Source organism: Pseudonaja textilis, chromosome 1 (genome assembly GCF_049901715.1).
Source record: "Pseudonaja textilis isolate UNSWEBS1 chromosome 1, rPseTex1.2, whole genome shotgun sequence".
Taxonomy (NCBI): Eukaryota; Metazoa; Chordata; class Lepidosauria; order Squamata; family Elapidae; genus Pseudonaja; species Pseudonaja textilis.
In genome coordinates, this window is record NC_141990.1 from 11,591,326 (window position 1) to 11,606,030 (window position 14,705).

Sequence of the window (14,705 nt, forward strand, 5' to 3'; positions counted from 1 at the left end):
GCTTGGAAGAGACTTCCATCAGGAGTTCACACCTTGTTGAACTTTTGCCTGCCCACTCTGGAAGAAGTGGAACGCATCCGAAGCTTTGGGGTTGACGTGTTTCACAACGGGGAAAATGTTGAGGACGTCCTCCTCAGTGAATGTTGGCTTGTGACGGTTATCAAAGTTATATTCTTTCAGCAGGATCTGAAATGTACAAAAGCCAGTTTTCTAGACTTTCCTGAAGTCCACAGGAAGACCTATGGAAAAGGACCTCTAGGAGATCACCTTCAGCTACCTAGGGTGGGGTCAGCAACATGTGGCTCTAGAGCTGCATGCGGCTCTTTGGGCCCTCTCCTGCGGCTCCCTGTTGGATGTTTCAACCACTGGCTGGCTCTGCCCCTGGGTAGGCATAGCTGGGGTGGTGGTCATGTGACTTGGTGGGAGTGAATGACACTGAGTTGGCCACACCCACCCAGGTTTTGTGGCTCCCAGTGTTTTGTTTTCTGTGGGAAACGGGTCCAAATGGCTCTTTGAATATTTAAGGTTGCAGACCCCTGATCCTAGGGCCTGGACGCTGTGCTGGGATATAGTCCAGGTTTTCAGGAGGGAAGGGCACTTTCCCAGTGGAGAATCCCCATTTGTACATGAAGGTTTTTCAAGGAAAGCTTTCACACCTGGGAATATTCTTCCCTTGGAGATGTGGCTGGGTAGCTTGAAGCTACTCTTATTCTAGAAGGCCCCAAAGATGGTCTTTGAACTGGATTTGCCCAAAATATGACAATTTTTTTTTACATTTGTTGTATTTTATGATGTTTCTGATTTATGCTGCGCACGACTCAGAGATGACTAACATTGGGCTGGTATAAAAGAATTCTAAATAATTAATCTCATGACTGTCTCCACCCAAACCATGCAGACAGATGCGAAGGAGATGACCTAAGGTAGCTTTTGTCATCCTGTAGTCTTCAAAACTCTGCCACAGTTAACCTTGCTGGATGGAGAATGGCATACTGAGAAGGTGTGCAGGTTGAAAAGGCGAGCTTGTGCATGAAAACTTCCTGGGTTCCTTAGAATTAGGTTGAAGAAGTGAGGTGTGGCGAACAGAACAACGATTTACGCATGCCGATCTCACCTGAATTCCAGTTTTGAGAGAAATCTCCCGCAACAGGGTAATCTTCTGTATGTTGTACATTTCTACTGCTTGATCAACGCTTTCACTGCAAAAGGAAACAGACGTCAAGAGGAGGAAGCAGAAAACGAAGCAGAACAAGTATCGACAAGCTCCTCCCTTGAGGTAAAGATGCTCCTTTGAGATCCAAGCCAGTAGCAACATTATGGAAGCAGTTTAGCTTTTTCTAGTTTTTTTTTACCCCCCGCCCCCAATTACTTGGCATTAGTAGTCCTCGAGTTATGACAATTCATTTAGCAACTATTCAAAAGACCGAGTGGAGCAAGTGGCCAGTTTTAAGTTTCTGGGTGTTACCATAAAAGAGGACCTGACCTGGGGTGCCCACACTGCAGCCCTGGTCAAAAGGGCCCAGCAGAGGTTATACTACCTGAGACGTCTCAGAAAACAACCACTGAATGAAAAACTGCTGGTGACCTTCTACTGCTGCACCAGAGAGAGTGTTTTAACTTACTGTACCTCTGTATGGTTTGCCAATTGCACAGTGGCAGATAGGAAAGCACTCCAGAACAGCAGTGGCCAACTGGTGGGCTGTGGCCCACTGGTGGGCCGTGAGAAAATTTTGGTGGGCAGCAGAAAAATCTCACCCCCACAGCACCCCCACAAAGCAATTAATCCAGACTATGAGCAACTCAATCTGCCTGCTTTGCCTGATTTTGGGTAAAAGTTGCTCTTTTTTATAAAAAATTCAATATTTACATGCGTGGTGTGTTGTGAGTTAATTTTGTGAGTTTGCTTGCAAGCAAATTTTATGTGACAGACTGAGCTAGCTAAGGGCAGATAGATAGATCTCTGAATGAATCTGTGAGCAACTCCATCTGCCTGTCTGCATTGCCTGATTTTGGGTAAAATGTGTTCTTTTTTATAAAAAATTCAATATTTATATAAATATTTATAATATTTACATACAAGCCATGCCCAGCCAGTCACATGACCACCAAGCCACACCCACAAATTAGGCCATGCCCACAGAACAGTTAGTGGTCCCTGGGATCTAAAATTATGAGTTTTGTGGTCCCTGAGGTCCAAAAGGTTGGCGACCCCTGCTCCAGAGGGTTAACGTCATTGCCCAGAAGATCATTGGTTGTCCTCTCCCCTCTTTGGAAGAGCTTTATCGCTCCTGATGCCTTAAGAAAGTTCAAAACATTCTCAAAGATCCATCTCATCCCGGGAATCCTTTTTTTGAACTATTACCATCTGGCAGACAGTGCAAGATAATAAAAACAAGGACAAATGGGCTAAAAAACAACTTCTATCCCAGGGCAGTAACTCTTTTGAATTCTGCTGTATAGCGCAGTGTTGGGGGTTTCCGGTTCAATGTGTGTAGTGTGAAGGATGTGTGTTTGTGTTTATTTTCATGGTCATGATGTGCACTGAAGATGGTGTTTGATTTCATTGTACGAGGTGCAATGACAATAAAGTAAACTAAAACTAAACCTAAAAAAAAAATTGGAGTGCAATTGCCCCCTTTATTTTCCACTCACATTTCCAGGCCAAAGTCGAAGTAACTCTTGGCTTCTGAGCAAATATTCTTCCACAGCTCCTGGGGACTCATCACAGCCCAGGCGGTGTTGTCGGCAGTGCCCAAGTTCCGGTTTTTCCTTCTTTTGTTCTTCTTCCGGGAGACCAGCTCATCGACAGGAAGGTGACCCACGGGGTTAGGGAAGGAGCTTAGGAAGCAGTTGAGGAAGTGACTGATGGCAGCTGACAACCCCGAGAGTTCGACTCCCTGCAGGGGAAAGAGAAGAGCCGGGGTTGCACCAGGCCTTATTTTTGGGGGGATGCCATCCACTGACTAACCTCACTTGTCCGCGTCAGCCCGGCCTCCTTTTCGCTGTCGGAGGCCTCAGAAACTTGTTCTGCATCCGGCAAGGATTTCCTGAAGGTCCCTGCAGCCAATAACAGAGCTCCGGATCGATCCAGAGCTTTGTTATCAGCTACAAAGGCCTCCAGGAAAACCTTGCCAGCTTTGCTGGCTGTTGAAGAAATGGGCTGGCAAGGCAGGTGTCGGGGTGTGTGAGGCCTATCCAAAGATAAGTAGTAGGGCAGCTCTACCACCATCCGATCCTAGCTTAATTTTTACCTGTCCACTCTAGAGTGGATGGGATCTTAATTAGGGCTTATTTTAGGGGTAGGGCTTATATTGGGCTCACACGTAAAAAATCAAGCTATGACTTACTTTCAGGGTAGGTTGTATTTTCAGGGAAACAGGGTATTATGGGGGTGTTATTTATTTGCATCCTGCCTTTCTTATTTTTACAAATAACTCAAGGTGGCGAACAGATTCAAACACACACCTTCCTCCTATTTTCCACACAAAACAGCAACCCGGTGAGGTGGATTGAGCTGAGAGAGAAGGATTGGCCCAAAGTCACCCAGCCGGCTTTCATGCAGAAGATGGGACTAGACCTCCCAGTCTCCTGGGGATTGGCCCAAAGTCACCCAGCCATCTCTCATGGCTAAGGCAGGATTAGAACTCACAGTCTCTTCAGGATTGTCTCAAAGTCACCCAGCTGGCTTTCAAGGGGCTTAAAAGTCATGACTTTCATGGCTAAAGCGGGACTTGAACTCATAGCCTCCTGCTTTCTAGTCTGGTGCCTGAACCACGAAACCACTAAAGCAAACGGACTGCTTCTCTTCTGCACTATTAAAAGGTTAGCGCAAAAAAAACCCAAAACCTCAGAGAGGTGTTATACTGTAAACCGGAGGGTCAAACTCGCATCGTCACAGTGACTTCACGTGACCTATTGTGACTTTCCCCCCCATTGGCTAAGCGGCGCATGGGTGTGGTCAGCACGCGATGCATCCGGCCCTCGAATTTGACAACCGTGCTCAATAATTGGGGAACCTGGCTTGTAGATGAAACCCTGGTTTAGAAAATGTTTCATCTGCACATACAGTAAAGGTGCGGGGATGTTTGTGAGTCATGAGTTAGCATGCAAAAACAAAACAAAAAACAACATTTAAGTCAAGTGTCTTTATTCCAGAAATAAATCCAAACAAGATTGCACAGTGTCCCAAGATCTGGCTAACCAAGAATGCTAGCTAAATTTACACCTTTACTCAAGGAGAAACTTTTTTTTTAGCTGTGCCAAAAACACTGCTGCAGAATCCACAACCTTCATCTGTTTCCCCGCACCCCTTTCCTCTGCTTTTTAAGAGGAAACACCAGGGAAGATGGGAACCTGGGTGAGAAATCTTTGCAACAGATGCACGCATGCATGCAAATGTTGCTGCACCCTCCACAGAGGCCTGTACCTATTTTAGGTCCTAATGAGATTGCATTTCCAGTTGCTAGGCAACAGTCCCAAGGGCCTAACGAGGAAATGGCTTCTCTTAGTTCCAGGAAGGAGACTTTGGGGTGGTGGTGGGGGAGAGAGAGAAAGATAATCACACTAAGGAAAGGGCAGCAAGTGACGACATTTGGAGTTGGATAACCCAATTCATACCTGCAGGTATATCTTGAAGATGTGCTTGGCTGACCGAGTGATCAGTTCTGTGATTCCTATTTTCTGCATTCCAAAGAACAAAAGCAGTTATTATAAAAAGGTGGGGGCTGTCCTATTAAAACAAAACTTCTCTAATTCTACATATGACCTTGCTTTGTATTCTTTTTCTCAAAGACAGAAATAATTCTGGATTCCTGATCTGGGGCTTACTGGCATGTTAGAACTACATCTCCCAGAATTCCTAGGCTCTGCTCAGGTTGGTTCAAAATTCAGGAAACGTAGCACTTTCCCTAAAAAAAAAGAATTGTAGAAGTCCCAGGTTGCAGGAGTCACAAACTACCCCTGTTTTGAGACTGGTGACTTTTCTAAATTAGGTGATCTGCAATTGACAGTTTCAAAATAACAAATTTTTAGTTTTTTTTAAGGTTTTCCCCACACCTTTTATGATTTTTATACGTAATTCAAGGTGGCAAAAACACTAATACTCCTATTTTCCCCCACAACCATAACCCAGTGAGGTGAGTTGGGGGGGAAGGAGAAGGAGAGAAAGAGAGGGGGGGGAGTGTGTGTGAGTGTGTGTGTGTGTGTGTGAAGAGAGAGAGAGAGAGAGAGAGAGAGAGAGAGAGAGAGACTGGCACATAGTCACCTAGCTGACTTTCATGTCAAAGTCAGGACTTGAACTCACAGTGTCCTGCTTTCTAGTCTGGTGCTTTAACTGCCACACCAAACTGGGTTTCTTAATGGAGGTTTTCAGCTCAAATCTTGCTTGACTTTGTTATTTCATAGCATCACTGAGTGAAGACTTAGTTACCCTACGGGCTATGTTCACACCATACACTTTCCCAGAGCAATTAAAAACACAGTGGCGGTATCTGCATAATTAGTTTTAACCTTGATTTGTTTTTCTAGGTTAGCATACTGTGCAAACCCAGGCTTTGGGTTAATTGATGATTCAAGTTTCGGGGAAATCTAAAAAATAGATTAACTCTATAACTAGCTTATGGTTACAATCCGTGAGCTGAGACAAACTGCTTGGTGTGAACTTTTAAGCAGACTCTTGTTGAAAACCTAGGTTGCACTTGATGAGAATTCAGCCTTTCTCTATCTAGATGGGGTTTGACTACAATTCCCATCAACTTTAGTGTGCAAATTAGTCAGACAATATGACTGTTCTTGTTCCTTAACGTATTCTGAGGTAAACTGCTGCTGAATATGAAGGCTTCATCTGACAAACCTGTGCAATAGGTTAACACACTAATCTACTGTATTTGGCTACACTGGAGGTAGCGAAATCCATCTATGGTCTCCCAAGTCTTTCTCTGTATCTCGGAGAATCTGCAGATTCTTTCTAGAACTTTTCAACCTTCTTCTTGCTTTGTAGATCAAAATGTCAGCCGTAAGTTCTGAAGTTCCAAATAATAGGAAGCCATAGCAGAGATGTTTCCTATGGTTCCTGAGCCACTGCTATCAGCACACCAATCTCTAACCAGGAAAACCTTTATTTTTATGTAGAAGCCATCAGGGGTCCTAAAGGTGCTTTTTTCAGGAGGTAAGTGGACTCTCTGGTTTTTCTTTGAAAGACATTTCGCTTCTCATTCAAGAAGCTTCTTCAGCTCTGACTGGATGGTGGGGAATGGAAAGGTTTATATTCCATTTATGTTTATATTCCATTCCCTACCACCCAGTCAGAGCCGAAGAAGCTTCTCAGATGAGAAGCGAAAGATCTTCAAAGAAAAACCAAGTAAGTCCAGTTGCCCCTTGAAAAAGCACTTTTGGGACAACCATGACCTGGATGACTGAGAATCTCCATAGACAACAAGCCATCAGGTGGAGAAGAAACACAGATAGGACAAATTGTCCCCATGACAGCAGCAATAGTTTAAAAGGTGGCTGTGGTAGCTAGGAGGTCCTTCACACAATTACAAGTTATGTACCAGTTATGCCCACTCCTGGAACCAACGTGACCTTCTCACCATCACTCATGCCCTGGTAACTCCCTGTCTGGGTTATTGTAAGGCATTCTACATGGGGCTGCCCTTGAAGAGTATTTGGAAACGCTTCAGAGATGCTTCAGAATGCAGTAGCCTGAACAGTTTTGCACAAGACTTGTGCGTGTGTCAACTCTTCTGCGGGAGCTGAACTGGCTGTCAATCAGCTTCCAGGTACAATCCAAGGTATTGGATTATCACCCCCTTTAAAGCCCTACATGGCTTGGGCCCAGTCTATTTGAAGGACTGCTTCTCCCCCTATTTCATCCACCTGGCTAATCAGGACAGGAAGGCAGGGTATCTTGTGGGTCCCATCAATTAGGAACATACATCTGGTGGGACCCTGAAAAACAGCCCCCTCAGGGGTGGCCCCTTTTCTGTGGAAAACTATTCCCCCTGAGATATGAATGACACCCCACCGCCCCACCCTCTTCTGCCTTTCTGAAAGGCCTCAAAAGTGTCGGATTTATCTGGGGACCACAAATGGTGATGGAGCCAAGGTCGATATGGTTGCGTTGCTGTTGCCATAGGGTTGGGATGGGGTTTTATGGCTTTCTATGCTTAGCCTTGTGAAGCTGCCTCGATGCATCTGGATATGAATTGGATGGCCATGTACATTTGTTTAATTAATTAACTGACAAATGAGAGAAGGGAAAAAACAAACCAGGAGGCTTACATGAATGTGATCGAGTTGATTCTGGGCGGGAGTCTCCATGATGAAGGTGACCACTTTCCCCAGGTAGCGCATGTTGATCCCCCGCTGATGCATGGCTTCTGCTAAGGTGGTGCCATCCATTGGCAACATGGTGTGGTCGAGGCAGTCCTTGACCTTCAAGGGAAAGTAAAAGTGAAGAGGGGAAGAGAGTCTCGGTTGGAGAACAGCAAGGCAGTAGCAGGTGGGGCCAACCGCTTCCTGTCTCCGCTTTCAACCTCTGGGGGATCTTAAGAAGAAACTGGACATCCGCCTACCTAGGCTGAGTTAATCCGTTTCTTATGATTTGTGATTGTGATTAGTTTCTTATGATGGGTTAATTAGTACAGGTAGTCCTCAATTTACAACAGTTCCCTTAGAGATCGTTTGAAATTACAATGGCACTGAAAAAAGTGACTTACGACCACTTTTTCACACTTTTGACCTTTGCAACATCCCCGTGGTCACATGATTTTACTTTCGGATGCTTGACAACTGACTCACAACTATGACAGCTGCAACCTTCTAATAAGAAAAGTCAAGGGGGGGAGCCGGATTCACTTAACAACCGTGTTTACCAATTGAACAACTTCAGTGATTCACTTAACAACGGTAGCAAGGAAAGTCGTAAAATGGGGCAAAACACACATAACAAATTTCTTAGCAACATAAATTTTGGGCTCAGTTGTGGCTGTAAGTTGAGGACCACCTGTATCTTATGATTGAAGATGATTGTATTTTAAGATTATGATCATGATTCATCGTTGCTTGTCTGTACACTGAGAACTCGTACACCAGAGACAAATTCCTTGTGTTCAATCACACTTGGCCAATAAAGAATTCTATTCTATTCTACTTTCCCTCTCCACTGTTGGCATGGACAAGAGTGGGGGTCCCCAACCTTGGCCACTTTTAAGACTTGTGGACTTCCAACTCCCAGAATTTCTCAGCCAACATGAGAGTTGAAGTCCACAAGTCTTCGAAGTGGCCAACATTCGAGTCCCCTGGACTAAAGGACCCTGGTGGTCTCCTCCAACTCCACAAGTTCAGTGATACTCTTCTCTTTTCCCATTCCTTAACCATGAGGCTACTGATGAAGGTTTTAATCCACTGCAGTGGCCTTCTGAAATGAGGATGAGAATCACAGGTTGCCAATCCTTGACTCAGAGGACAGTCCAAAGTCATCTTTTTATATCAGATCATCCACAAAAGAGGAGGGGTGTTAAAACCTCCCCCCAATAAGCAGCTTAGCAACCACAGAATATTCAAATTAAGCTTCTGAACACACACAGCCTTCCACCCAGTCAATCACCAGGGAATAATAAAGTAGGACGGTAACTTTGAAATGGAAGGAAAGAAGATGCAGAGAAGAGGAAGACAGTTTTTCTTCCTCCTCAGCGTAAAACTTTCGGATCTGATGCAAAATCATTGCTGTTGGCTTCTCTTTATTACGCAGCCATGGTTTGTCCAGCCTTTATCCAACCTGAATGCTTTCCAGCCGTGTGGCCTTCAGCTCCCAGAATTCTCCAGCCAACATGGAGGCCAGTGCTGAGAATTCTGGGAGTTGAGAGTTTATACGTCTAGAAAATACATAGGATGAGGGAGCCTAGTTTAGTCTATCACGCCATTCTTTCAGGATATTTAACGGGATGCGAAGTAATGATTATTCGTATCAATACTCCTCAAAGCTGTTCTATATTATATAAGATCACCTGACACCACGCTGGATTTTACAAAATGGAAAATTTGTTAATGACATGCAATTTGCTTTGCTAATTACTTAAAATGTCACGCTGCACATGGACTAACATGTAGTGAGGACAGAACAGTCATGCTTAACAATTGCACAGGATTCACCAGAAATGCCAGAAACTGCTGCCATGAGTTGGTGCATGACATGAAATCCCACTCTACGACTGTATCACTGAGCAACAGAACTGCCAGTCCCAATTACCACTGTTAAGTGAGGACTGCCTGTATGCTCTGGGTGCTTGAGCCATCTCAACGACAGCAGACATACAACCAGGATGATAGTGGTGGTAGTGGAGAGTGTCTTGCTGAGTTCCGAAAACATGGTCATGTAAATGCAGCACGTGGGAATGGGCCTGGCTATCACAACTGAGTCGTAAGTACCCTTTGGAGAGTCTGTCATAACTGTGAATGCTTGCTAAACGACCAAGTAATAAGTCGAGGACTACCTGAATGTTTTATTTGTAGTTATTTTTTCTTAAAAACAAACAAACAATGGAATTAGCTGTTCTGAATTGCATGTTAGATGGCTCATACTATGCAGTGATTAACTATATTAAATATCAAATTTCACATAGATAAGCCTCTTTGACCCCTCTTTCTGAGCTGTGGTGACGCAGTGGTTAGAATGCAGGATCGCAGGCTAATTCCTTCGACTGCCAGCAGTTCGATTCTCCTCAGGCTCAAGGTTGACTCAGCCTTCCATCCTTCGGAGGTGGGTAACATGAGGACCCAGATTGTTGGGGACAATATGCTGACTCTGTAAACCGCTTAGAATAGAGAGCTGTAAAGCGGTATATAAGTCTATGTGCTAGCGCTATATTACTTTTGTGATGAGATTGGAGCATATATTGAATTGAAAATATTTATTGGTAACCATAGGTTTTAGCAAAAGTATGTGGTGGAATTAATTTTGTTTCTTTTTGAAGAAATCGGGAATATCAAATATTGGTAGACACGTGTATCGTTATGCATATCAGCCATATCATTTGCAAGCTCCAGATGGGTTTTTTTTCCCCCTTCCCATCCTCTTAACCATGTTGCTTTCTCAAGGCTGTTCCTTAACCTTTTGAACGTTCACTCACCAAGCCTGGAATTTGATACGATACTAGAAAAGCAGCTGCATCCTTCAGTAATCTCTTTTGATCCTGAATTTGCTCTTTGCTGGACTCTGGAAAGCGGACACCTGGAAGACAAGCAGATTGTGTGTATTTTTTCCCCCCTTCCCTCTTTCAGATTAGATCAAAGCAACCCCCCCCCCCCCCATCTGCAAACTGCACAAAATCCCACCCTCAGGTCAAGGCTGGGCTGCTGAGATTGACAGCAAAGGGCCAAAGACTAGGACCTGCTGGAAAATTCCAATCCATCTAAAATACCATCCTCACCTGGAGAGAAGATATCTGGATTAAACCGTATATCAAAGGACGTGCTACTGATGGAACCAACGGCTTTGCAAGCGTTCTGAATCACTTCTCTGCTTTTGGGGTCCACTGTGTGAGGAAAAAAAAAGGAAAAGATGTGAATCAGGGTCCAAGAAACATTTATAGCCATTCAAATGAAAATCAAAGTATATCCGTAAGCAAATAGCTCTCAAAAGAGAAAATGGTTCCTTTTTGTGGACCTGCTGCAAAAAAACCCTACATAAATACTGCAGCTGATTGTCAGTTGGATTGGCCTCCTGACGATCAGCTGTTTCAGGCTGAAGGGATCGCCATCGCTTATTGCCGTCTCTGGGTGCCCCATTTTCAGCCTCCGCATCCCATTTTCGGCCTCCGCGAGCCCCATTTTTGACCTGTTCCAGGGGGCGGGGATCGCAATGGGCCAAAAATGGGGCACACAAAGGCTGAAAACAGGGCACGCAGAAGCCAAAAATGGGACGTGGAGGCTGAAAATGGGACGCGCGGAGGCAGCAATAGGCTTGGCGATCCCTGCAGTCTGAAACAGCTGATCATCGGGAGGCCTGACAATCAGTTGCTTGTGCTAATCAGGTTGTTCTGAAACTGACCAGGGTGTTTGCTGTTTGCTGCAAGGAGGCAAATTGTTGAGAGGCAGAGGCTGAAGGGTGGGTGGGGCGTCAGCAACATTTGCTGTATAAGACGCACAGACATCTCCACCCACTTTTTGGGGGAGGTGGGGAAGTGCATCTTATACACAGAAAAATATGGTACTAAATTTCTCTCAGTCCCAGAGCCCAGGTGGTCCAACTTAACTAGGAATAGAGAGGCTCAGGGCATAGTTCCCACCTCAGAATCAAAGCACCTGGTGAATTTATGCCTATTTCTCTCATTCCAAGAGTCAGGGTGAGGCTATGGTAAACAATCTGGACTAGGAGTGGAGACCCACATTTGTGTCCTGCCTTCAGTCATGGAAGTTCCCTGAGTGACTTTAGGCCAGAAGTGGGCAACTACAGCCACTTTACCACCTTGGTCGTCAACTCTTAGTATGGCTGGCTCAGGAATTCTGGGAATTGAAGTTCCCAGGTCACAACGATGCCATAGTTGTCTGTCCCCGTTTTAGGCCAATCTCAGTCATACAGCCATTGTGTTGCAGCGATGAAGGTATCTCACTGGGAGTGAGAAGAATCCAATTCTAGTCCCTCCCTCAGCCATGGAATCACATAGAACAGGGGTGTCAAAGCTCATATTGTCACAGCGGCGTCACATGATGTATTGGGACTTTCCCCCCCCCTTTGCTAAAGCAGGCAGGGGCAGGGCTAGCAAGTGACGCATCCGGCCCATGGGCCGCGAGTTTGACACCCCTGTCATAGAGTAACTATGGGCACGTCGTTCTCTCTCAACACAACCTATCTTATAAGGTTGCTCTTAGGTGGAAAATGGAAGGATGGACTACTATATATGCTACCTTGAACTTCCGTATGAAAAACAGGATGCAAATCTAACCCTAAACAAAACCACCTAGCGCGTGGAAATGGAGGACGCTGGTATGGCTTCCCACCACGAGTGTTGATACCTGCTCCATCATCTGAGGCGATGGTCTCTGTGAGCTCTTTCACCTGCTCTAGACCAGAAGTATTGTCCTCCATCTTGCTGTCTTCTAGCAGAGAGGTCTCCTTGTCTTCTACACCGTTCTCTGGAAAAGTAGGGGGGCTGCTGCCGTTTCCCATCAAGGGGCTACTTGGTTTGTTCGCCTTTTGCTGCATTAACTGCAGAGCAGCCAACTTCATGAACATAAGGTACCTGTTTTAGACGACGGAAGAAGAAGAAAAGAAGAGGAGCTGATTCAAGGAGTAAGGTTGATAGAAGGAGCAGGCCATATTAAGGCATGAGAGACCCGGGCTTTCTGGAGAACATTCGGAGCCTACAAAGACATCACAGAAAGCGCTGGAATTAAAAGAGTTGGGATTGTCGGTTTTGCAACTGCAAAATTTTAAGGCTGGGAATAAGCAACACAAGATCCTTCCATTTCCCTGCGAGACAGACACAGCTGTACCTTTTTGGGGTGGGGGAATGGAGAAGCCAGCCCAAAATCAAGCTGCAGATTTTTAGGATGAAAGCGATTAAATCTGGGGTAGTGCAATTTTTCCTAAAACCCACAGGAAAAAGACCCTCACTGTTTTTAGGGTACGAATGAACCCAACAAACCAGAATATCTCTATTAAAAATATAGCACTTATATACCGCTTTACAGCCCTCTAAACGGTTTTACAGTCAGCCTCTTGCCCCCCAACACTCTGGGTCCTCATTTTTCCCACTTCAGAAAGATGGAAGGCTGAGCAAACCTTGAGCCTGGTGACATTCAAACTACCAAATTGCAGTCAGCTGGCCTTCAGCAATAGTAGCCTGCAGTACTGCACTCTAACCACCGCGCCACTGTTATATATATAAATAAAACAAAGGTGAATCGCTGCAGTGGTTTACTTAGTAACATGGTTGGTTGTTAAGTGCATTTGGCTTCCCCATAGACTTTGTTTGACAGAAGGTGCCCCTAGGGCACTGCAATTGTCATAAATATGAGCCAGTGGGCAACTGTTTGTATTTTGATCATGCGACCATGGGGATTGCTGCAATGGTTGTAAGTGTGAAAAATGGTCACAAGTCACTTTTTTCAGTGCCATTGTAACTTTGGTCATTAAACAAATGATTTTAAGTTGAGGACTAATCAGTAAGGAACCACAAACCCTCGCTTTTCTGAAAATGGCAGTTAAGGTTGAAATAGAACCTGCTTTTTCCTATATTCAAATTATGGACAGATTTTGCTTCTACATAATAACATTTCAGAAGTGTAGAAGCAACGTATCTGTGCTGACTCTTCCACCTTTTCAGTCCCAGATTCTCTGCTCGGCAGACAAGCGACTGCTTAAAACAAGGTATTCTTTGTCTCCAACCTGTTTGTAACACCCATACTCCATTGTTTGGTGTGGCTTTTTCCTACGCTCACTGGAGCATGAATTTCTTACCCCCTTGGGCCACTTCTCAGCTGCAATAGTAAGATTTTAATGTTTAACTGAAGCAACTGAAGAAAAAAAAAGCTGTTGTAAAGACAGGAATGAGTGGAGAAACATTTCTGGAGCTGGAGGCTTTTAACTGCCAATTTTGTGAATGGATTTAACAGCAGGCGTTAAAAAAAAGAACAACCTCAAAATGACTGCTGCATCCACACGAATGAAGCCACACCCCTTTTTAAGTGTGTCCAAAGGAGGCGTGGCTTTGATCATATGATTTATAGCTGGGCTTTTCTGACCAAGAGCCACAGATGCCCCTGAAAAGGCACAGCACAATATGATGCAGCGTAGAAATCACATCCAATCTAGAGGATTGCTAACTAGTTTTTTTTTAAATCCATTTCTGCCAGAATCTAATTTGTCTGCTAATACCCAAACCAGAGGTGCAGATGGATCCCTGAGGTTCCAGCTTTCTTGACACATTCAGATGCACGAACATGCCTCTTTTTGTTCCTGAATTTTCCAGAAATACTGTGCACAAATGTTCACGGTTACATTTTAACAGCAGCCTCAGAATTATTTTAGTTCCCCAGCCTTTCGGAGGATGGTTTTAAAAATTTTGCTTCAAAAAAATACAGAATCGCTGTTCTGTATATTGGTTTAACTAATCAGAGTTATTTTATTGAACAATAACCAATTTATATTCAGTTGCAGGGCCAGAATGACTTTAATTTATGGGAAAAGTCATAAAAAAGCCTTGCTAGAATACACAACCAGGGTCAATTTGAGATGGTTAAGTTTTGAGCTTTGCAGAGGAAATTTTGCTAACAAATGAATATCTGGAGTCTTTATTTTCGTTAAAGTGTTATATATGAAAAGTGCTTTGTTTTTAAGAATCACTGGTTGATTTTAATCTATGGACTTAAATGTTGTTGGTATCATATTTGCCTTTGGAATGAAGTGTCAGTAAATCATTTACATTATATAAATGCATTTTAATAATTAGCAGTTTTATATTTCCTCCCTTTTCTATGCAATTATAAATGTAATAATACACAGAGGCAAAATCTGTAAAATAATGTATTTCTGGTGGGGGTTCTTTCCTCTTAGGTTGTTTTTTAATTATCTTTTCAGTTAATGACTTTAAAATTTAATTGATTTGTGAGCTTCCAGGAAGCTTCAGCTGGTATTTAGGTAAGAAATCTTTTTAGAATAGAAATGCCCTCCTAAGACCTCTGAACACTTAGCATAACTATGT

General features: G+C 44.1%; 2 protein-coding genes across 3 annotated transcripts in view; both read right to left on the reverse strand.

Moving 5' to 3' along the window:
* Positions 1–14,705, reverse strand: part of CCDC92B (coiled-coil domain containing 92B) — a 358,816-nt gene that overhangs the window by 217,330 nt on the left and 126,781 nt on the right. The gene's annotated exons all lie outside the window — the stretch shown is intronic.
* The window catches only part of CLUH (CLUH binding protein of NUMT mRNA), a 90,356-nt gene that overhangs the window by 17,772 nt on the left and 57,879 nt on the right, over positions 1–14,705 (reverse strand). For both annotated transcript variants that reach the window (XM_026710178.2, XM_087926139.1), the window contains exons 11-18: positions 12,016–12,242; positions 10,431–10,535; positions 10,131–10,231; positions 7,282–7,434; positions 4,618–4,680; positions 2,653–2,897; positions 1,115–1,199; positions 33–186 (exon numbers count right to left, since the gene is read on the reverse strand). In XM_026710178.2, coding sequence (XP_026565963.2) covers positions 33–186; positions 1,115–1,199; positions 2,653–2,897; positions 4,618–4,680; positions 7,282–7,434; positions 10,131–10,231; positions 10,431–10,535; positions 12,016–12,242 — 1,133 coding nt within the window. The remainder of the gene's footprint in view (positions 1–32; positions 187–1,114; positions 1,200–2,652; positions 2,898–4,617; positions 4,681–7,281; positions 7,435–10,130; positions 10,232–10,430; positions 10,536–12,015; positions 12,243–14,705) is intronic.